Genomic DNA, 22,659 nt, shown 5'->3' on the forward strand with positions numbered 1-22,659 from the left:
GCCGAAGCCTGGCCCACGCCCGCGCGTCCCGAGCGACGATTGGAGGAAGCCGCTGCCCGTCAAGGCGCGCGGGCCGCCCCCTCGCGTCCCACCCTCGCGCACCGAGCGCGGGTCGCGATTGGCCGAGCGGGCTGTCACTCCGGCCGCCTGCCCCTCCGGCCGCTTCCCCCCTTCTCCCCCCGCCGCCCCCCTCCCTGACAGGAGCCGCGCGGGCTCCGTGGGGCCGGGACGCGCCCGTCCCTGCGGGCCCCTCAGGGGAGCCGGGGCTGCGCCGCCCCGCTCCTGCCCCAGCTCCTGCCCCAGGCCCCAGGCGGAGTTGTGTGGGGGCAGACCGGTTCCTGCGCCTCCCCACGCCCCCCCCGCCCGGGTCCGATTCTCCCCTCCAGGATCCGGCCCCAGAACCCCCCCCCCCCCCCCTCAGAGCAGGGTGCGGGGGCGCCGCCAGGGCCGCCCTGAGGCGAAACGTGGCTTTCCCTCCCGAAGGAAGAGTCAGGCGGATGGCGCGGGGTCACGGTGCCGTTTATTAAAACGAACGCAGATTATCGTTAATTGCCGAGGCGGAATTTTGCAACCCCGCGTCACCGGCGTGCCGCGGAGCTCCCAGCAGCCTGACCCTGCCCGAGACGCCGCAGGGGCAGGCAAAGCCCCGGCTGGGGCTTGCCCGGGGGGAGCCTGAGCGGGGCCGGTCCGGGCTGCCCCACACAGAGGCGCCCGGAGCCCGCACCCGTGCCGGGCACCGGCCGAGGTGAGCCGTGCCCGCCTCGCAGCCGTGGAAGCCGGTGGGAGGGGGGGGACACACGGGCGACACGGGTGCGCTGCTCCCCGAGGAGACGAGGCAGGGGCGGAGGAGGCACCGTGGGCTTTGGGAGGGTTTCAGACGCCCCCCGCGGCCTGGTGGTGCGGCCTGTGCCGGATCCCCCCGGGGATCTGAGGTGATCTGGTGATCGGCCGTGTCGGTGCTGATGGCTGCGAGCTGCCAGGTGGTGACGGAGCCAGTCGGAGCCCGCGGGCTGCCTGCTGAACGGAGCCGCTCCCAGGGATGCGGCTGCTCCAAGCACCTGGTGGCACACGGGGATTAGCTGATGGCATTGTTAAAGAGAGCACAGACAGACGCGTGGCAATGCCATCACCTGCGCAGCCCAGCTCCACCAACCTGAAGGGGAAAGGAGGGAAGCTCTGGGCACCCCTGGCTCCCGAAACCGGGCAGCACTGGGCTGCCCAAACACTGCCTGCCGGGCTTGGGCGGGCGAGGAGCCGCTCTTTTGCAAGCCAGGGTCCCCCATCCCCGGCCTCCCTGCACCAGGAGCTGTGAGCAGCAAACTTATGCAGGGTGGCTGCTGGTCCTGTGGCACCCACTGGCTCTGCCAGACGAGGCTGGGCACTGCTGAATCCCTAAGCCCAGCCTTTGTGCTGCCAAAGTCCATGCTGACGCTGGCATGATGCACCCATGGGGGCTGAATCCCCTTGAGAACAGGCTGGCTTGGAAAAGTGAAGTATGAGGACAGGTTTGGGTCCTGTTGCAATGCAGCGTGGCAATAACTGCATGCCATCAGGTCGCGTGTCTCTGCTGAGCTGGAGACGAGCAGTGAGAGTGGTCCCAGGCCCGTCCTCCTCTGCCACTCACCTTGCCCTGTGTCCCAGCTGCAAACCTAGTTCACGGAGATGTTGATCTCTGGACCTTGGTGATGCATCAGCTCAGACTGGAGGGAGAAGTGAGGGAGGGATGAGGCTGGCGGTGCTCCCAGCCTTGCTGCAGCAGCTGCATCCAGGGGAGCCAACCCAGGCTGCTGCCCGCAGCCTGACCCAGTGGCTGTCCCAGACTGCCACCTGAAGCACTCAGCATCACCGTGGCATGGTGTGTGCTGAGCCCGTGGCCCAGCTTTGCTGGCTTCGCTGCAGTCCCTGCTCCTATGCTGCTTCCCAGATGAAAGCACTCAGGGCTTTGGTACAATTTCAGCTGGGCTCGGTGCCTTGCGCTGAGGCTGTTGGCTCTACCTGCCTCTCCGGGCTGCAGATGCTGCTGCCCTGAGCTGCACGCCCAGGCCAGGCTCAGCCTCAGCACCAAAACATCCATGGGAACAACAACAACAAAAGAGCACAGCTCCCAGGACATCACCCACCTCCTCAGTGTCGCTTTCCTCCTTCTCATGCTTCCTGGGCAGTTTCCCCTCTGCCTCCTTCCTGCCTGTTTCAGGCATGATGCTGTCCAGCCAGCTCAGGTCGTGCAGGGAGAAGATGCACTCCAGCCCCTTCCGGATCCCCACCAGGGCTAGCAGCTGAGGCCAGAGAAAAGTGCAGGTCAGCACAGCACAGCGGTCAGGACTGGGGCACCGTGTGGCGCTGCCCACGTGGATGCAAGTCTGGGTAGGTGTGTGGCTTTGCTCTGGTCGCTGGCAGGGCCAGCAGTGCTGTCTGGTTAACAGGTACGTCTTACCATCACTGGAAAGATAATGGCAGCCACAGTGGACTTGAGGACCCAGAGCACAGCTAAGCACAGAACCTGGATGAACGTGAAGAGGTGCACTCGTCGCAGTGGCACGTGGCGGAGGTAGAGGAGATCTGGCTGGTGCTTGGCTGGCATCAGCAACAACCGCACTCGATCCGTAAACTGTAGCGAGAGGACAGCAGACTTGGCACACACACGGTGCAGGGAAGGGACACCGGGCATTGTAGACACCTCCAGCTTCCAGGCAGCTGTCACCCACCTCCCTGCCATGGCCACTCACCGCCTGGCTCAGAGGGGTGCCAGGAGTTGCCCCCGAGGCAGGCGGAGCAGGCAGCTGCTCACGGGGTCGCTTTGGGCGGGTTGGGGGCAGGAGGGGTGCATAGTTTGTGTTTTGGCAGGATGGTTTCTACCACCATTTGTGCAGTTCAGCCCTCAGGCTCTCTGCCCCGGCAATTCTGTGCTGGCCGCCAGCGCTGCTCTTGGGATCTGTTACAGGTGAGTTCATCTGAGCAGGGCACAACATTGCTCCAAACCAGGGAAGCTCTTTCCAGGTAAGCATTTAGAAACAACTCAAGCTTGTCCAAAGTGCAACCAAGGAATAATAACACCTTGACTTCCCAGCCTGAGCTCACAGCATGTACCCGCAATCATGTTCTCATCAAGAGCTGGACAACTCTTCTCTTCTTGCAGGAAACTGCCCCTGCATTTAATGCTGCCCAGCCCTCCCCACCCCCAGATTCCCCAAGCAAAGGGAGGAGGGAGGTTTCCCAGCTTATCCAGAACAGGGTAATTGCAAGGAAAAACTACCATTTAGAGGGAAAAAAAAATAAAAAAGGGGGGTAGATATTACTGGGGCGGGGATTCTCCCCACCCAGGGTTTTGCAGGAGTAGGATGGAGTTGGCAAATCAGTAGTATGGCCAGGGTCAAAGGACCAGCAAGGTCCCCTGCTCTGCCTGCAGCTCCCAGACACACCGCAGGGACGTGCTCCCCTGCAGCTGCGGAGAGCAGGTCTGGGGATCCGCTGGTCCTCTGCTTCTCCCAGACTACCTGATCTGCCAGTGCAGAAGTCGCTTATGCTCCCCAGCATCCCAGATACCTCTCTTTCCCTTTCCTCTGACCCTTAAAGGCCCCTCTTTGCCCCACTGCCTTGGGCTTGTGGGTACGGTGCCGCGCTGCAACTTGCACAGATTCAAAATCCAGGCTTTGTGCCATGCCTCAAAGTAAAAGCTGGTATTGAGCAAAACCCTTCATCCCCCAAACAGTACCCACAAGCTTCCCCAGAGCAGTCCAGAGGCATGCTCTGTGCAGCCCCACTCACCTGGATGCTGTTCAGAGCCACCACCCCCATGTGCAGGAAGACCCCGTACAGCACCGGCATTGGGATGTACTGTAAAACATCAGGGTGAGGCTTCAGCAGGGTGTGATTTGTGCTCGCTAAGCTTTGTTTCCTTTAAGAACAGTCTGTATATTCGGCCACACTTGCTTACTTCACTTCCAATAGCACAATTTCATGTATTTTTGCTTATATTATGGATCCAAAGGCTTTACAGCCTAGATGTGTTCCCGTCTGTGCTGGAAACCGATGCAACCAATTTCCATCTTCAGAGAGGGGACACTCACACGGAGTGTCCTCGTGTTCTAGCACATGGCAGGAGTGATCAAATGCTGGAGATAAGGCACCAAGCCACTTGGAGATGTGTCTTAGGGCTTAAGATTTATAAATAGCAGTGTGGCTGGCAAAGCAAAGGCAGGTTTTGAGCTGGGATGGGTGACTGGAGGGCCACAACTGAGCGGGCAGCTCTGTGAAACGGCACCGGGACCTGGCATGCCCTGAGCTGTCCCCTGGCTGGCACCGGCATGGGAGAGGAGCTGTTTGCTGGCTGGAGCAGAGCAGGGGCCTGCCACCCCTGGGGTGCTTTCATGTTTACCTTCTCTCTCACAGCCATATTTCCACGCTGTGCTGTCAGATTCCTGCCACCTTTGTTGCTCACCGTGGTCTGCTTTTCTCCCCGAGCCCATTCAGGCAAGGAGGGAGCTGGGCGTCGCTTTCTGCTCCCCATGGACTCCCAGTGGGACTGTGGGGGTGCCTGGGGTTTGGGTCAGCTTTACCGGTGTGATGAAAGGGTCACTGGAGAGGTACGATTCCTCCCCTTTCCCCTCCCCTTCCCTGGCTGAGCGCCTTCTCACTGTTGCTGGCTAGGTTTCCCTGCGCCAGCTCGACCAGATGCTGGGGGCTGCGGCTGGAGGGGTGTCTGGTTTGGGAACCACCAGCCCACGGCCCTGGCCTTGCTGGATGCAACCGCTCCTCACCAACTTCAGAAAGGAGGCAAAAACCACTTGGAGGCCAAAACCAGAAGCTGCTTCCCATACCTTGAGAATGGGCGCCATAAAGACGGAGACTCCTGTGAGGATGAAGACTGCCAACCCGGTCAGCCTCTGCTCCCTGCAGGCGGTGGCACATGCGTCACACGAAGCTCGGGGCTCTCTCAGGCACCCACAGCCCCTGCCTGCCCCCCAGGCACAGCAGTGCCCCGGCTTCCACGGGGTCTCTGCAGAGGCTTTCTCATTTTTGCTGGTGGTGGCAGCGCGTGGGTGCGGTACACAGCAGCGCCCCTGCGCTTTGGGGAGCATCACGCAGCCACCGAGCCTCACCAGGCACTGCTGAGAGCCCATCCTGGGGGGATCGGGGGCTTCCCCCTGGACACACGAGCAGCCCCAAAGCTGGGGCGTGGTGCCAGCTCTGCTGACTGCTGTGGGTACCTGCCTGTCCCCTGGCGCCGCAGCCACAGGCAGGAGGGACACGGGAGCCACCCGGAACGGGGGTGCTGTGGGGGGTGAGCTCAGACCATACCGGATGCCCAGGAACTCGGGTTGCTCTCCCGGAGCTGAGGTTGTGCTCTCCTTCCTGAGGCTGTCCATGTGTGCCAAGGAGATGACGGTGGCCGACACGTACCAGGGGAGGCCCGTCACGGAGGTGATGATCATCAGGAGGGAGACGCAGAGGAGGTCCAGGTGAAAGCCTGCCCCTTTCTGCAACGAGGGAGGTCAGGGCCGGGGGGTGAGCTGTGGACCGTGGCAGCACCGTGGGGCTGGAGGGCTCTCACAGGGCACAGAGGGCAAGACGCTGTCCCAGAGGATGACAGACCCAGGGGCTGTCCCCACCGGCCAGCAGGGCGGGTGCCTGTTCATGGTAAGAAGGCAGGGATGTGCCGTGTGCGAAGCCAGTGAGGTGGGAGCTTGCCTGGCTCTGCTGTGACCATTGTCCCTTGGCCCTGTGGAGCTGCACGGAAGATGGCCTCGTCCCCTAGCTGGCTTGGCCCCTGCAGTGGTTCCACACTGGTGCATCTCCCCGATGGCCGGCCCCCACCAAGCCCTGCTGCCTGCCCCTCCTGCGGTGGGTGACGGAGGCGTGGGCTGGCAACATCAGCAGAGGGGGAGGCTCAGTGGCACCCCCCCAGAGCTGGGGAGAGGACGGACACCCCTGACACTGCAAGCCCCATCGCCTCCTGCCTAGCGAGGGCTGTCTCTGCAGAAGTCAGCGGAGACATTGGCACTGCCAGCGCGGGTGCCCGGCATCCCTGCCTGGGGCTCCTGTCCCCAGCGGTCGGGCCCACAGATTGGAAACCCTCAGTCCTCGGTGTCTGGCTTCAGAAAGGGCTCGATCGGCTGCCTGAAGGATGCAGGTACCCAGGCCTGGCAGCAGCCGACCAGCCAGCTCCTTCTGAGCACCCACATCGGTTAAGCAGAGGTGCTGCGTGTAAGGAGGAGACAGTGCCCAGCACGGGACCTGGCCGTGGTTAGGTGTGCAGCTCGCCCCTGTCTGCCCAGCTTGTCCCAGGGCTCCCACGTGGGGTACAGCAGGGTGCTCCCCATCCACGGCCGGCACCCCGCCCAGCCCCTGCCCACCCCCTGGCCCCCACTCACCTTCAGCTTGTACTCCTTGCGGTTAAGGATGACAGCCGTGATCTGCTGGTCCATGAAAATGAGGATGGTGACGAGGACGGCGGGCACTGCGGCTGCCAGGCAGACCCACCAGGGGTTGGCTCCAAAGGGGAGGACAATCCAACCCCGCGTGGGGTTCGTGGGCTGCGGAAGGCAGAAGGATCGTGCTAGCTGACGTGATGCCACAGCAGGGTGAAGAGACCAGCCCATAGGTGCCCGAGCTGGAGTAACACGGGGACCTGCGGATGTTCCTTGCTGGGCAGCGTGACTCACCCAACTGCCCTACCAGGACACCCTGGCTCCGCCTGAGCAGGCACCACGAGCGAGTGCCGGGAGCTGGGCACACCTGGAGTAGCACGTGCCCTCCCGGGACACAAGCTGTGGGGGCAGCAGCTAAGTGCTGGGTAGAAGAGGAGATCCTGCAAGTTTGACGACAGTGAGCCACGAGTGCCCAAGGCCCTCGCAGGAGGTGGCAGCACACGTGGGCGACAGTCCAGCTCATGGAAGAGGCTGAGCCTGCTCCTTAGTGCTGCCAATCCCTCTCCACACCCAGGGTGGGGAGCCCAAGCCCAGGCTTGAGCTCATGCCTCCAGCTCCAGCATGAGCTGTAGCGTGAGGTGGTTGTCCCGCATGAACAGGACTGGGCCAGATGATTTACAGACCACAGGATCGGCTGCAGCTCAGCCCCTTGTATGCAGTGGGGGAACCTGCACTGATACAGGGCTGAAGGGCTACAGGAGGACAGCCATGCCAACAATCCGTCCTGCATTTCCACCCAGACCACACTGACGGGAAAGACACCAGCAGCAATGTGAGACGGTCTGCACAGGGGATGCAGACCTGATCGCTGACAAAGCTTGCAGTGCCCAGCACCAGCACATCAGCCTGATAGCACGGTGGGACTTGCGGGAGATGGACTGGGGCACTAAACCCAGCCAGGCTCTTTGTGGGGAGAGGTAAAGAGGTGAGCTCCTGGAGGCCTTGGCATGGCAAATCCCCACAGTCCTTGGGCATCCAGGCTCCCCAGCTGGCCAGAGTGGGTTTGGCATGCCGATGCTTGCTGCTCCAGCTGGTTCTCCTGTTGTCCATAGGGACTACGCTCCCTGCAATACACCGGGGCTGGGTGGGCTACACCGGCTTCCCATGGAGGAGGGATGCCAGCTCTTCTGGGCAGCCCCCTGCCTCCTCTCTCCTCCAAGGCCCCCTCGATTTGTGAGACAATGCTGGAGACAGTTGACAAGCTGGGAAGATGAGCTAGCAGCCTCCTGCCAGCAAGGGCGAGCCCTCAAGCACCCGTGGTGTGCGTGGGACATGCCTGGGCTGGCCTGGAGCAAGCAAGTTGTAGCAAAGGCTCCATTCTTCTACAGATCCTCCCTCCTCCAGGCTGAGACCTTGCACAAGCTGCAGCAGCCCCCTGCCCTGGTGTCTTCTCCCATCCAGTGGTGCCTGGGCAGCGCTGTGTGCACAAAAGGCCAGCCAGGGCCCACAGCCCCTGCCCTGCGTGCACCTCTTTGAAAGTGCTGCCAACTCCCCACCCGCCAGTCACCTTCAGCTCACTGGGAACGAGGAGCTTGGGGGTCTCCAGGCCAAGGGCCACGTCGATGGCACAGAAGATGAGGATGGCCAGGATGATGGAGAAGTCGCTCACCAGCTTCCGAAGCTGCAATGCCGCAGACAGGGAGGCTTTTACCTGGGCTGGCCGGGGACCATCCCCAAGCAGCTGAGGTGGGGGGGACGATCCGTGCACCCCAGAAACACGGCAGGGCCAGCCCCAGCCGGGCGGCTGGGGACCACTTACCCCTGTGGGAAAGTAGCGGCTGCTCTTGAAGTGCTTGAGTGCCGTGCAGCAGAGGAAGGTGCCCCCGAAGAGCAGGAAGGACAGGAGGGCGATGTCGGGCACGTACTGGCAGCTGGCCCCCAGGAGCTGGCCGCTTCGACTCAGGCACTGGGCCCGGCTCAGCCAGGCAGGGGCTGCGGGAGGCTGTGGGGATGCGGGGAGGGAGCAGGAGGAAAGGGGCCAGGGATGCGGGCACCCAGAGCCCGAGGGCCAGGGTGGGCAGCCCTGCACTCTGTCCCCCCGCCCCGGGAGAAGGGTCCATACCTGCTGCAGGGCTGTGGGCGAAGGGAGCGGTGTGTCGGTGTCATTCCCTGCGGAGACGTGGCCTGCAGGAGGGTGGTGGGAGTCAGTGCCCTGGGGCTGGGCTTGGAGCAGCCAGGACCCCGCTCCTGTTGCATCCCCAGGGGGGTTCTGAGCTGGTCTGGCTGCCCAGGCAGGGCCGTGTGGGACCCCCGAGGCCTGGAGATGTCTCCGGGCAGCAGAGGGAGGGCCTGATCGGCAGCTGTGTGCTCTGAGTAGTGTCAGGCCAGGGCTGATGCATGGGAGTGCAGGAGGGGCTGGAGCCAAGTTTTACAGGATACATCCCTGGCCCAGCACCTCGCAGACCCTGCAAGGCTTCCTCACATCTTTTCCACCTCTTCAGTGTTGCCTCCTCACTGCCATACTAAAATACTCCTTCCCCAGCTCTTCCCGCAGCCCATTTCCAGCTGAAGCGTGCAAAACTTCAGTCATTCAAAGTGATGTTTTCCAGCCCAAAGGCCTGCCTTTGGGGTTGTAAAGGCTTGGGAAGGGCTTGCCTGAAACATCATCACACTCAGAGGCAACAGCAGCACTAAGCTCTGCTCAGCATTGATGCTTTTGGTACACAGTGCCACGGCCCCACTGCCACAGCGATCCTGCAGACGTGGTGATCTCCAAGTCACTGGAGACACATCTCATCCAGACCCCGTGAAACGCCCTCTGATTTATAGACCAGAGTATGTATAAACTGCAGAGGAGGCCTGCCCTGGTGCTGCTGGACCCCCCACCTCCAGTGGCCAGCTTCCCCCATCCCCAAGCTGCAAGAGCTGGGCTGTGCTCAGCGGGGCGCTCCAACCTGGGTGACCACAGATTCAATGAGGGAGTGGATGGATGGTGCCTCTGCCCTGATTCCAGCCACAGGTCACAGAGGGGCTCGGCAGGGGTCCCTGGCACGGGACGGGGGGGTCTGTCACCAGAGTCAGGAAGGTAGTTGCCATATCCCATTGGGAAAGGGCTGGCCCAGACCAGCCAAAGAGGCAGAATGAGGTGACGTTTCCATGCAGTTGGCTGCTCGCTCCTGTGTCTACACCTGAGCAAGCTGTGGGGATGCGCTGGGACAGTCCCTGATCACACATGCCCTGGTTGAGGGGCACAGCCAGCGCATGGGACTGAGAAGCCTCCTCCCCCTGCGGCTGTGAGGCATCCGTGAGCCAGACAGCCCTCATCTGCCTTGGGGACCACAGCGCTCCTTGGGGCCAAACCTAGCCCCTGGACAGACAGGGCCTGGACAAGGCAGGGCTACGCTCTGTGGTGCCTGGGACAGGAACACCGGCTGTGCCCACCTTCATCGCCTCCCTTGTTCCTGCTCTGAGACAGGCTGGTGGAGACCAGTCCACAGCAGAAAACATTGAGGCTACTGGGCTGGGGCCCTGCCACAGCCGTGAGGTCCCCGTGAAGGTACAGCCCCTCGTACACAGCCAGTGCACTGCCCACCAGCGTGGCACAGCCCCACAGCCACCCCAAGCAGCCAGCCTGGGAGCTGTGCACGGACCAGGAGCTGCAGCAGGCAGCCTGGGCTTACCTGGGCTGGACAAGTTGCAGAAGCAGCTGTACAAGGTCACATCATCAGTTCGGTAGTGCCAGTTGATGGGGAAGGCTTCTGCCAGGCTCAGCATCTTCTTCAGGGAGTCATAGATGAATATCAGGCTGATGAGAGCACAGAAGCCTTCCTCGGTGAAGCGGGTGAAGTACTGCACCAGGTGGCTTGCTTCGGTGGCCACCAAGACCAAGCCGAAAAAGGCCACCCAGAGCCCGATCCAGAGGCGAAACTCCAGGTAGTCCAGGCTGTAGTCCCTAGAGGGAAGGGTGACCCAGATCCTCAATACAGCACAGACACATGAAGGTAGCCCGTGCCTGGACAGGGGATGGTGGCAGCAGGGGGGTGTCCCCTGAGGAGCCCCCCTCAGCTCAGTCCTTACTCGCTGAAGGAGAAGAGGAGGCGCTCGAAGACCAGCACAGGACCAGTGCTACTCAGGATGGTCAGGGGCTGGCCGGAAAAGAGGCAGAAAATGGAGCCAGCAAAGGCAGTGCCCAGGAAGCTCTCCAGCACGCCCTGCAATGCAAATAGATGGGGTGCCATGACCGGGTATGCAGTGGAGATGGGGGGGCGGGCTTCACATGGCTGCCTGAATGCTCCTGTGCTGTCAGCCTGATGAAGGACAATGGAAAGGCAGGTTCCAGGGTGACAGCCCCGCAGGCAAGGGAGGAGGGGAATGCAGGGCATGTGGGCCTGGCGTTGCTGGTGCTGTTGGTACTAGCTACTGGGGCTGGTACCGGTTGCAGGTGTGAGGAGACGCTGCTCAGGGAGCACCCCTGGGTTTATCCTCAGGCTGTCACCAGAGCCAGCCCATTACAGGACCAGGTCCTGACACGGCTTGGGGATAGAGCTGCAGAAGCAAGGCTGGCCCAGGGGCTGCAGCTTCCCTGGGCCCACTGTGGGGCAGCACACCAGAACACCACCAGCCCCATCTGTGCCTGCAGGCTGTGTCTTGAGGCAGCTGCCATCCCTCATCCTTCCTGGGGAGCAGGGGAAGCCCCAGAGTGTGGGGCCCTAGCTTGGCACTGGGGCCCTGGGAAGGCCAGGGAAGGGCAAACTATTGTCCAAAGACAATGCTCAAGATACACGGGCCTGGCCATCACTCCATGGGCACCCACAGAAGGTGGTGCTTCACGAGGTCCTACAACCCGGCCAAGTGGTACATGAGCAGGGAGGTTTGTGTTGTGCTTCCCCTGGCAGCCCTGCCCTGAGGACACTCATTGCCAGGCAAGCCCCATGTGCCTACCCCGTGGCATGGTTCACGCCCAGCTTGGCACCCTGTGAGCACACTGACCTGCATGTTGGCTGTTGCGTCCCCCAGCATGCCCCCAAAGGTGATGGCATTGGTCACAGTTGCCAGGTAGATGTAGAGAACTGCTGAGAGGCACTGAATATGCAGGGCATCAGAGAAATCGCTCCTGTACCAAGGTGCCTTCCTCCGGATGTCTCGGACCAGTCCCCCAAAGAGCCTACAGCCAGAAGGTTGTGAGAGGAAAGAGGTCTCAGAGCACTCTCTCCTGATGGCCAGAGCCCCACCAGCTGCTGGTCCCTTCCCTTGGAGCTACCAGCCAGCACAGTTTGGAGGTGGTGGCTCTGGCAGACTCGCTGGGGAGGACCTTTGAACTGCCCAGCTAAGCTAGGGCTGATGGAGCAGGCAAAGGCATGGCCTCACCCTGCTCCACGGCAAGGGGAGCGGCTGACGCCTGTCTGTCCAGGCACTCACCTCCCTGTCCTCTCCAGCTCCTCACTGAAGTGCGGGTGGCCCAGGCCAGGTCTGTCCTCAGCAGCTGCTGTGCTCCCATTGCAGTGAGATTTCCACTCCCGCAGGTGCATGGAGATCCTGAGGCAGAGCCAGGGAAGCCTGAGCAGGTAGGCTACAGAGCAGAGCCCTCAGAACACTGATGCATCTAGGAGAGGCTACGAGGGGACAGGAAGGTTGGAGAGGGAAGAGGGTTGTAGGCAGGGCTGGAGGAACCTTGTATATCCCCTGGCAATGAGGAGGAGGGAAAGGATCAGGAGGATGATGAGGAGAAATTCCCTTCACCAGCTGGCAGGCCAGCCCCCGAATGAGCCCCAACCGGACCGGTTCTAGAGGGGGAGCTGGGCGAAGCAGGAGGTGTCCTGCTCGGAGTGTGCTGAAGTTCCACATTCCCAGCAGCTCTTGCACAAACAGGACATTGTGTGGTTTTGCCATTCCCTCACTGCCAAGAGCCACGTGGGACCACAGGACCAACAGCACTGGGGACCGTCGCTGTGATCTGCACTAGTTGGAGATGTGAAGGGGCTTGGCTGGGACTTCACTGGCAAAGATTGGCTCCTGGGTGACTTCATCCCCATAGAGACCCAGATTTCAGCATCACAGGCTTGCAGCAGAGATCTTTTGCAGCAGATCTTCCCCCAGGATACCTCTTATGCGGAGATGGCAAACAGCTTGGTGGAGGAATTCGGGCACTGGCATCCCATTTCCCAGGAGGAAGCACAGTCAGCTCATCCAGAAACACATCAATTCCTGCAATGATGTCCTCTTGGTTCTTAGCCTGCAGGGCAACCCTTTGGAAGAGCTGTGGTGATATACAGTGGATTAGCTGTAAAACCCTGCATTCAGCTACTCAGAGCTATTCCCCCAGCCTCCCAGCCAGGAGAGCACCCATACGCTTCTTTACAATGGGTGTGCCTAGATCCTACAGACCAAGCCAAAATCTTTGTTTTCTTATCCTAGGCAATGGAAGCTGCCAGCCTGCTCTGTCCTCTGCTTCTCACACTGCAGCCTGCATTGGAGGAGTCTTGGTATCCTCAGCTCAGCCCCATTCCACCCTGAGTGCTCAGGACAACTGCTGCATCAGGCTTACCTCGTCTGTCAGCAGTGTGGCCATGGCCCTTCCGATCTCATGATAGGCTTTCACTTTGGCGTGGGGGCCCAGCAGAATGAAAAGAAACCTATGGACAAGACAGCAACCCGTGAACATCCCTGCACAAAGCAACTTCTCCTGGGGGAGCTTCTTCTGAGGGCAGGCCGCTGTGCTGCTGGGATCCCAGTGATGAAGGCTCGGCAAGCTTGAGGGACTGCAGATGCCAAGCAGTCTCCCCTGCACATGGGGAGGTGGGCGCCTACCCCAAGCAGGAGGCTGGGGGCAGTGGGCAGAAGACAGGACACACACCTGCTGCCCAGTGCACAGAAACCGCGCTCACCCAGGAGACCACAGGGCACTGGGACCCCAAGGTCTGCAGAGACGGGGCTGACTGGGGTGGGAGGCAGCTCTTTGGGGCACAGGAAGAGTCAGATGCTTGACGTGTGGGTTCACGCTCATGGGGATGTTGCTCACAGGCAGTTTGCAGGAGCATTGCCATCAGGAAGGAGAGCTTGCTAGCTGCATGGGAAGCAAGGTTTGATAGGACTACATGGACATAGGAAGAGAATGGAAAGAGGGCTCAGAGCCCTTGAAATATGGCTAAAGTCTCACACCTCACAGACAGCTGCAATATAAAGGCTACAGAGGGACAGCCTGACCAGATATTTAACCAAGTCCCCCACTTTTTTTCCAAGACTGCAGAAATCTGTTACTGTCATGATACACAGAGGCTGCAGAGTGGTTACAGTGATCAGAGCCAGATCAACATCCAGAAATGGGACAGGGGAACTATTCTGACAGCATGAGCAGGGCCAAATGTGGATGAAAAGAGCCTGCTCCAGCCCTGATGTGCAGTGTCAGTGCTTGAAGCCTCCCAGACCCTGCTCCATGTGGTAGGAAGGAGAGGAAAGCAGTACAGAGCAGCAGCTGCCCGGGATTTCATTCACATATGTGCATGCATCGGGACAATGGGAAAACCAGACAGATAAAATCCTAGAGATGGAACTGGGGGGTTGATAGCTCCGGATTGTTGGCTGCATCCGCATGGCAGCACAGAGCGGCAGGCAAAGGGGAATGGCATTAAGGGTAATGAGATGGGTAGGGACAAACTCTCTTGCTCCTGTTCGGGCCCGGAGAGGAAAAAGAGCCATTTAGAAAATACGTGGATAAGCGTTGTTGTCAGCCATATAAAGACACAAGCAGTGCTCCATGGGGATATGCCTCGACCTCAAGCCACACGATTCCCATCAAGGAGACCGACTACAGGAGGTGAATGTCCTGCTTCTATCCCTTCATCCTCTGAATGCTCTGGCTGCAGTGACCAGGAGGTGGCAATGTTCCTCCAGGTCCCTGTCTGTCTCCTCAGAGTGCTTCCTAAGGAAGTCCCCAGTTCAGAGGGACACACTGGAACTTCCCTGTTACAGCTTCACATGATGCACTCTGCAAGCATGGCAAAACATCTCTTGCACCCGCTCCTCTCCCTCTATGCTGACAATGCCCCATACTAGAACAAGAGACACCCTGCTGCTCTGAAAAGCATCCGTCAGGCCAGCTTGGCAGGAAAGAGAGAGGCTCCCCGAAATCCGCGTCCCTTTCCAGCCTCGAGCATTGATGCTCCTGGGGAGGAAGCTGAGTGCATCCAGACCCTCCCAGGGAGGAGGGTGAGTGCAGAGTTCAGGTGGGGACAACACAGGGGTCCGTCCCCCCAGCCTGCCTAGCAGCTGCTGACACTGCTCTCAGCACTTCCCAGCTGCAGGGAACTAAGCTCCTGAGGGACTCCGGAAAGCTGGAGTCAGGCAGTGAGTCAGGGTTCTGGGTCTGTGCGCAGGCTCTTTGTGTGGCTTTGGGTGTCTTCCCCTTTGCTTTTACCAGGTAAGTCTAGTCATTGGTGCTTAGCTCAAATGGTTGTTCTGTGCTCCATGGTCCAGAGCTTGAGGGATGCAGGAGCGAGCGGGGACACAGACCACAGAGGGGACTACAGGGCTGGAAAAGGGGCTTGTGTGGCCAGCAAAGGGCCACTAGCCAAGCTCCAGTTACCTGCTGGGGAAAGCAACTTCAGTCAGTGAGCCAAGTGCCACCACCTCCCTTAAACGAACGAAGACGGTAAATGGCTTCTTCAGGAAGTCAACTTCACCAACCATAATGTTGGCAACTTCGGCCCCTGGTGGGAGCTTCTTCTTAAATCGGTTTCTCAGCTGAAACAACATGGAAAGGAAAGTCCGTGTAGGATGACATCTGCCACAGCACTGTCATGTCTAAGGCAGCTGCTTTCCCTCTGCTCAGCAGCTGGAACTCAGGATGTGATGGCTGCCCAGGGGCCAGGGAACGTCTTGCAATGAAACTAAGCTGCTGCAGCACTTCCAGCTGCCAGCCTTGTCAGCTGCACTATGCACCTGCCTGGCCATCTCCTTGGGGCATCATGGCCTGGGGACTCCCTGCCTCCCTCAGAGATGACACATCAGGAAAACTTGGTTCTGCAGTGACAAACGCAGGCCTACCCAGTAACAGTAATGCCATTAGGGGACAGAATTTTTCAGCCCACTTCGGGTTTGAGGCCAAGAAACGCATCCATTGCTTGGAAAAGTCGATTACCTCCACTGAGACCTTATCCCAGCTCCCTCCTGCCTCCTCTTCTGCCTTACCTGTTCCTTGAGAGGTGTTTCTGAGAGCTGAGCCCTGGGCTGAGGGCAGTTTTTGGCCTTCCCTGTGGAAAAAAAAAAAAAAAAAAAAGGAACAAGCAGCAAAATACATGTGGAAGCAAAAGCTCAGCATGGGTATTGCCCCAGGTAGGTGGCCCAGAGGCAGCAGAGACACAACAGGAGGGACGGTGGTGTCCCGACTCACCAGCTGGGGCTGGGCCGTGAGTGGCTCAGCTCCCAGCACGGGCACAGCCAGGTGCCAGGCATACCTCTGCAGGGACTGAGGCCGAGGTCAGCGAGCGCCAGCAGTGGGGATTTGGTGGCTTGGTGCCGTGGCTGGAGGAGCAGCAGGGCTGCCAGGCGGTCCTTCAGCTCAGGCGGCAGCGCCCGTTCATTGGGCTGCCTGCAAAGCGCCTTGTCTGCAACAAGGACAGGGGAAGAGCTTAGCTCCCCGCACTGCCCAGCCACGGGGCTCTGCCAGAGAAAGGCCCCTTTTGCTGGCCTGGCAGAGCCACTTTGGCTACCCAGCAATCCTGTGTCACGGCTCTAAGTTAGGGATCTCCTGGTGGCCTGGCCCCGCTCCCAGAGGCAGCTCATCCTATGAGGTGACCTTTACGTCTCCCACGTACCAATTATTTCCTTGACACTGTGGGCATCCAGATCCAGGAGCACTGTCCCCTTCTGCAGGCATGTCCGCAGCTCGAAGAGGCTGTGCAGGGGGAGGGCTGGGATGTGGGGCATGCTCCAGCGCTCCCCTCCATCCTCCACCTTCTCCTCGAACTTTATCCACCTACCCAGGAAGAATGACAGGGTCAGTGGCACGAAGTAGGCTGCTCTGGTGTCCTGTGCCCAGCAGCAGGAGCCGCAGATCCCTGATCTCAGCATGGCGCTAGACCAGGCAGGATCGGGTTTTGGGGCCCGGGGCTGGCAGTGTGGGTGGCTGGTGGCAGGAGCAGCCTGGGCAGGTACATCCCTGCCCCTGCCACCTCACACCTTGCTCTGAGTTCCTGCCCAGAGGAATTTCACCCATCCCCATAGCTAGCAGTGCTTGCTGGCAGTCAGAAGAGACGTGTTTTGAGGCATTTACCATGAACAGGCTGTGCCAAATATTTGCAGACCAGCACACACAGAGCTTCCCTTTGTCCCACCAGCATGCGGCGCGGTGCGAGCGTGCCCAGCAGACTGCCTGCAGGCCCAGTGCTGGCTGTTCCTCCAGGCAGGCCCAGGGGAGGCCCATGGCGGCTGAGGCGGAGCCTGGGGCACTGCCATGCTGGGAGAGGACAGCTGAGTACGGAGGAGAGCCCCCAGCACACCGACTTTTGGCTCTGGGGCAAGGGCACCCGCTTCCCCTCCATTCCCTCTGGCCTCTGCAGCAGGCCTGCTGCTGCCGGAGCCCCCTTTCGCACGCATCCCAGCATCCCGCCCATGCATCCCCATCTGCTGCAGAGGGGTGGCGCGGCGAGGGGACACGTCCTGGCCACGCTCCTACCCCACACCAGCACACGGCTGGCCCTGGCTCCTCTCCACTGGTGCCTCTGCCCCAGGGTCCCATCCTCCCTCCCTGGCCCGAGGTGACCCAGCCAGCCCTGAGCTCCATCTACTCCTCCGCTCCCGGCTCTCACCCTCGGGTTGTTTCTGACTCCTGCTGCCTCAGGCATCTGAGCCATTTCCACATCCTGCTCCTTCTTTCCCCCTATGTACTAGTTCCACCCTGGAAGTGCTGCCCTGTGGCCTAAACGTTTTTCCAGGCCTTTCTTCCATGCTCTAGAAAAGAAATCAATTTGTCTCCCAGGCCTTCAGGTTGTGTGCACAGGGACCATGGCCGCAGGCCTGGTCCCCCTGCTGGGCTGAGATCCAACTCCTCAACGCTGTCCCAGAATTTTTGAGGAGAGCAGCACACCCTCATTTTCAGCAGCAATTTCTGGGAAGGTTGCATCCACTACTCGGGAAGAGCTGCCTAGTGTTGCTGGACTGCTCATGGTCTGCACCCAGGCTTCGCCCCTGATGCCAGTGCACTGCAGGATACGTCCTTCTCCCCAGCTCTTCTATGACACCTACTTTCCCTGTTTTCCCACAGTGATCTTGCTGCTACGCTTTCGGTTCTGCTTCAGCTTCAGCTGTGCCGGGCCAGTGCTCAAAGACAGTGAGCAATGAAGCACTGTCCCATCACCAGCTTGCAGCATAGATGCTGAGGCCTTGGAGAGGCAAGAAATGCAGAAGCAGAACTAAGGAAATACATGTGTCAGCACTGTGCAAAGGCAGGGTCACTGTCTGCACCTTGCCTGACACTGTGTCCTCACGGGTGGTGGAAACTTTCAGATGAAATGAGTCACTCAAAATTAGGAAGAAGAATTTCTTGGAAGACATAGCATGGGCACTGGAGGGGGGAGAGCAAACTGAGCATCCCTGTTGTTGAGGAACCATTACAAGCCAGAGTAAGGCAGGAGACTTGCCCAGCAGACAGCTCAGCACTGCTGGAGCAACTAGTAGTCTAAAGACCATTTCACCCTGCGTTCCCCAAGCATCACCAGCTGGCCTGACCACAGCACGAGTGCCTACCTGGCCGTCTCTTTCCACTCCAGGCCTGCCGGGGTGCTGAGCAGCTCATTGAGCTGGATGAACAGCAGTGGACACTTTCTGTCCCCCACCTCTTCCTGTTGCAGGATGGCACGGACTCGCTCTGCTGCTGAGGAGATGCTTGAGGCAAAGATGCTGCAGCTGACCACTGGGTAGAGGACATCGGAGCTGCTGCTCGGGGTGTCTTCTTGCCTGAGCTGTGAGTGGGCATCTGCTGCCTGCAGAGCTGCGCTGGCCGGCCCAGGCACTTGGTCTCTCATTGTGACCAGCGACTGGGAGCCACGTGCACCAGCTTTGCTGGGTGCTCACTCTTCTGGAGTTGCTGGCATCTTGCTCATCTCACCCTTATAAAAGCTGTGAGCCGGTTCAAACTGGCCACAGACTAACAGCCAGGAGCCAAACCCCAAACAGCATTATCAAAATACAGTGGCCAGCCCTGAAAACCTTGGTGTCTCTGGCTCCCACTGCTCCTATTCCCCAACCTGGGCAAGAGACCTGGGGACCCCAGGTCTGCCACCTTAAACCTGGGCTTGTGGGTGACACGGCCCATCCTTACCCACCTCGCTTGCTGCTGGGGACAATGACATGAGCCAGATAACCATCGTGATGGCTCTGTGATTGCTGCAGTGAGGATGAGATTGGGCTTTCTTGGTTAAATGTCAGAACCCACCACCCACACCTGCCTCCTAGACCAACCACACACCTGTACATGTGTTGTTGGAGGAAGCAGCTTGTCTACAAGCACTCCTGCACCCTCCCAAACCTCAGTGGACTCTGGAGAGCACACAGAAAGGCCAACCCCGTGAAGCCAACGACAGTATGGGTGCGTGTGCCAGGCAGCCCTTGCCCACTCTCCCCACAGTGTGTGGGAGGAGGGAGCACACGGCCCCATGGCAGTGTTTGCCGGGGAGGGGGATGTAGCACCATGCTCTTCCCTTGCTGCAGTGGGGCAACGGGGATGTGCGACAGGGAAGGATGTGTCACCGCTGAGGAAATCCAGAGTGGGGCAAGAGGGAGCCTTTGGGAGATGAGGAGTTGCTGGCGGGCTCACGGCAGAAGGTGAACAGTGCGTCATGAGTGGCGACAAGGGCCATCACGGCATGCAGAGGATGTCACCATGGGATGAGGCAGGCAAGCGGATGTTGCAGCGTGTGCAAGGAGGAAGGATGTGGGGACATCTGTACAGCCCTCCTGGGCAGAGGGAGCTGGCACAGTGAAGCCACAGCCAGTGGAGACAGAGCCTGTGCCCTGATGTGCGGGGCCGCCACAGAGCTCAGTGCTTCCCCTTCCCATCACTGCTCCACCAGTGCAGGATGAAGGGACCAGCCCTCACTTGTCCTAGCAGCAAGGGGCTAGTCGGCCTACTCGGACCGTCTTTGACCCACTCTCACCATCCCCAAGCAACTGTTAGCAGCCCACCCTCCTCCGTGAGGGCAGCTGGACACCCCAGCCTGTGCCTTGAGCTGGCCACGCCTGGAGAAAAGCTGACGGCAGGGAGCTGTGCCCTGTGCCGCTGGGCCAGGGCAGGATGGAGACAAGCCTGCTGTGTTGCCACAACATGCAGCCCTGCCTGCACTGCCGTGGGGTTTTGCTACCTTCATTCCTTCCAAACAAACAGTCCCGTTGTATACAGTGCAAATACCACAACATGCAACACAAACAGCCCAGCAAACACTGGCTGTTTGTACTGGAACCAGTCAGTCTGTGCAGGAGTTGGTGCTGGGAGCAGCCTGGAGCAGGGCCAGGCACCACCATTGCTGAAGTCACGTTTCAGGGGAGCACGGGTGGTCATAAACTCGGGCCCTAGTGCCAAAGGGGCACACGATGGCCTGTGGTGGGCTGGTATCTGCTCCGCAGCAGCTGTAGCTTGGGCTCAATGGGCCAGGAGCTGAGGCTAAGGCCACGGTGGTAGCTCTGCTCCACAGTGAGGCACTGGGATGTGCGAGACCCTCTGTGCTGAGCAGGGACAGGAACTCTTTTTGCTTGTGCTGCTCAGCCTCTCCTGTGCCTTCCCCAGGTAGCTGTGACAGTCCTGCACTGGTCCCCATTCCCCATGTGGCACCCAGTCCCACCCCAAGAAGGGCTCTCATCTTGTTTTGGTCAAATGTCTTTTTCCTGCTCCTCGTCCCCCCATTCCCTGCACACCTCCTAGCCAACCTCATTATCCCAAAGCTACAACCACATCTGCCTTGTGCCTATCCACTGCCCTCTACCTGCATCCCATCGGTCATCGCAGACCTCCAGCAAACCAGGTTTGCTCTGGCACCAGCAGCTACTGACTGGGGCTTCCCACCTACCAGGCCCATCCCCAGCCCCTTCTGGGGCTGCCACGCTTCCCCAGTGCTCCTTGGGCGAAGTGGGAGGTCATGACTGGGAACAGCTCTACAGCTTCAGCAGCCCACCCCACACCCCCAGGCTGTCCTGTTCTAGGGGCAGTCATTGCCCACCTGGCTCAGGAGACACTAGATGTCCTCTCTGCTCTGCTGTGTTCCCTGTCCTTGTCGCTTCTACCTGCTTCTCCCATCACGTACCAGATTCTCACTTCTCCCTTTCAGTTTAATGCTGATCCTTTTCTCTCACTTCTCTGCTCACTTCTCAGCCACATCTCAGCCTGCCACATCCCCAGGGATCCAAACACTGCCCTCAGGGCTGGACCCTGGCACCCACGTCCTCCAGAGGCCTTCACCATGCCAGCTGTGCTCCGTGTACCTGCTGGGTTGTTTGCCCTGCGATAGCAGTGTTTTCCTAAGGAGTGTGCCAGCGCACACGGATGGTTTGCAGGTTACCAGCTACGCAGCAGCTTTCATTTGGCCTGTGGAGAGCCACCTAGGTGTGCAGTGTGGAAAAGCTGACCTGTGGTTTGCTTCCAGAGCAGAGGTGAAGACGGGGCATGTGTGCAGGCAGGGACTGTGGAGCAGATCCCAGCCTGCAGTGCCTGCCCCTCCCCAGCCGCTGGCTGCTGTGCTGCCACAGGCAAGAAAAGTATGGTAATAGGGAAAGAAAAGCGTGCTCGCCCTTGGATTTGCTTTCTCTCTGGTGTTCAACACCGACCTGCAAGGAGAGGAGTAGAAAGGGATCTGTACACATCTTTCCCGGGGTATTTGATGGGTGTTTGAGCTTGACCTCCACCTTGGTTCTTCTGGAATAACCAGCTTTTTTGGCCGTTTTCCTCCTCTGTTTGCAAAAGGTCTTTTCGCACAGTGGCTAGAGAAAAGAACAGTTGGAAAAAAAAAAAAAAAAGTGTTTGCAAAGCCACTGGAACTGGCCCAGGCCCAGGCCCAGGAAAAGCACCTGAAACCACTCTGACCCTGCCGTAACAGGCTGGCAGCGTTTGCCCAATTCAGCCAGTAGCATGGGCTGACCTGTCTTGAGCAAGAGTCACAAAGCTGCTTCCAGGGCACAGCAAGAGCTTTATTGACCTCAGCACTGCCATACGTGCCTGGGTCTGTGCCTCAGCAACCCGTGAATGAATGTAAGGCTGGACATGCAGAAGCAGCAGGATCTTACAGGTGAGGACTTACAGGACTTAAGAGACAAGAAAGGTGGGGAGGCTTCAGGGCACGCAACCTTCTCTCAGGTATTCCTGAGGCCCCATTAGTAGACCTGAAGGCTCGAAAAGTGATTCCTTATGTGCTTCAAGATTATTGGGGCATTCATGTTTCTGCATCCCTCATGAGGGTGCTGCTCCTACACAGCTGCTGCTCCGGGGATGGTGCTGCACAGGAGCAGACAGAGCTCTGACAGCCCTAGAGATGTGGGGCCTCGGGACTGGGAGGCAGCCAGCACACCAGCAGCACAAGGCAGACATTTGGGCAGAAAGGCTTCCTGAGCTTTAGAGCAGGAGAACACAATGTCCACGCGAACAACAGCCAGCAGAATATATTCGTGCCACAGGGGCTGCTGGTTGCTGCAGGCAGGGGGAGGCTGACAGGCACGGCAGCTGCAGAGGTGCATTGCCCGAGAGAAGGAAGCCAACAAACACAGACCCAGGGGCACAGGTGGAGGATGCCAGGATCTTCCTGAGCAGGAAAACAGAATTAAACATCTCCAGCTGCTTCGCTCCTGGGCAGGCCCGGCCAGTGAGGCTGCCTCTGAGCTGAGACACAGCTTAGTCAGGAGGTCTGTGGACTCAAACCCAGCTCTGGGTCTCTGGGAGAACTGCTGATCTCAGCCACCCAGGACCTGACACAACTCACAACTGCCCAGTCCTGCCATTGCTAAGAGCAGCAGGCTGCGCTGCCAGTATCGGGGCTTTTCCAGGGTCCTATGCATGAGCCACAGCTTGAAAACACAAACCTTTACTGCTGCTCACCCACTAAGCCAGAGTCAAACATTTTGTATGGGCTGAAGAATGCAGGAAGCAAAACCTCCTCCACAGATGACACGAGCGGGTGCCTTTCTCTCCTTACGTGCTCACTTGCTTTGTGCTGCTCCAGGTAAGTCAGGAAAAGCACCTCCCATGCACGCCAGCCGTGCAAGACCATCCTCAAGTGTTTTGGTGGAACGTGGCTGGGAACTGGATGGGCAGAAA

At 59.5% G+C, this 22,659-nt stretch overlaps 1 protein-coding gene across 1 annotated transcript; it reads right to left on the minus strand.

Annotated features, from left to right (window-relative positions):
- Window positions 1-500: 500 nt before the first annotated feature.
- SLC4A9 (solute carrier family 4 member 9) lies at window positions 501-18,458 on the minus strand. The gene is made up of 22 exons (XM_066977298.1): window positions 18,111-18,458; window positions 16,181-16,341; window positions 15,821-15,970; window positions 15,555-15,616; window positions 14,950-15,107; window positions 12,913-13,000; window positions 12,470-12,624; window positions 11,787-11,903; window positions 11,358-11,532; window positions 10,446-10,579; window positions 10,049-10,320; window positions 8,491-8,552; window positions 8,188-8,370; window positions 7,936-8,049; window positions 6,372-6,533; window positions 5,299-5,477; window positions 4,818-4,890; window positions 3,766-3,834; window positions 2,435-2,608; window positions 2,121-2,276; window positions 1,625-1,700; window positions 501-1,058 (listed from the first exon to the last, which is right to left on the minus strand). Exons 1-21 carry the CDS (start codon window positions 18,386-18,388, stop codon window positions 1,650-1,652), a joined length of 2,973 nt encoding a protein of 990 aa, XP_066833399.1. The 5' UTR covers window positions 18,389-18,458; the 3' UTR covers window positions 501-1,058; window positions 1,625-1,649.
- Window positions 18,459-22,659: the final 4,201 nt, after the last annotated feature.

This window comes from Anser cygnoides, chromosome 14 (assembly GCF_040182565.1).
Source record: "Anser cygnoides isolate HZ-2024a breed goose chromosome 14, Taihu_goose_T2T_genome, whole genome shotgun sequence".
In the NCBI taxonomy this organism is placed as follows: Eukaryota; Metazoa; Chordata; class Aves; order Anseriformes; family Anatidae; genus Anser; species Anser cygnoides.

Excerpts from the sequence above, each read along its gene's own strand:
- SLC4A9 (XM_066977298.1), bottom strand. The coding sequence starts at position 18,388 with ATGAGAGACCAAGTGCCTGGGCCGGCCAGCGCAGCTCTGCAGGCAGCA. Across the intron at positions 8,371-8,490 it reads CGCCCACAGCCCTGCAGCAG|CCTCCCGCAGCCCCTGCCTG; the intron begins GTATGGACCCTT and ends GCATCCCCACAG. Across the intron at positions 8,050-8,187 it reads GCCGCTACTTTCCCACAGGG|CTTCGGAAGCTGGTGAGCGA; the intron begins GTAAGTGGTCCC and ends GCGGCATTGCAG.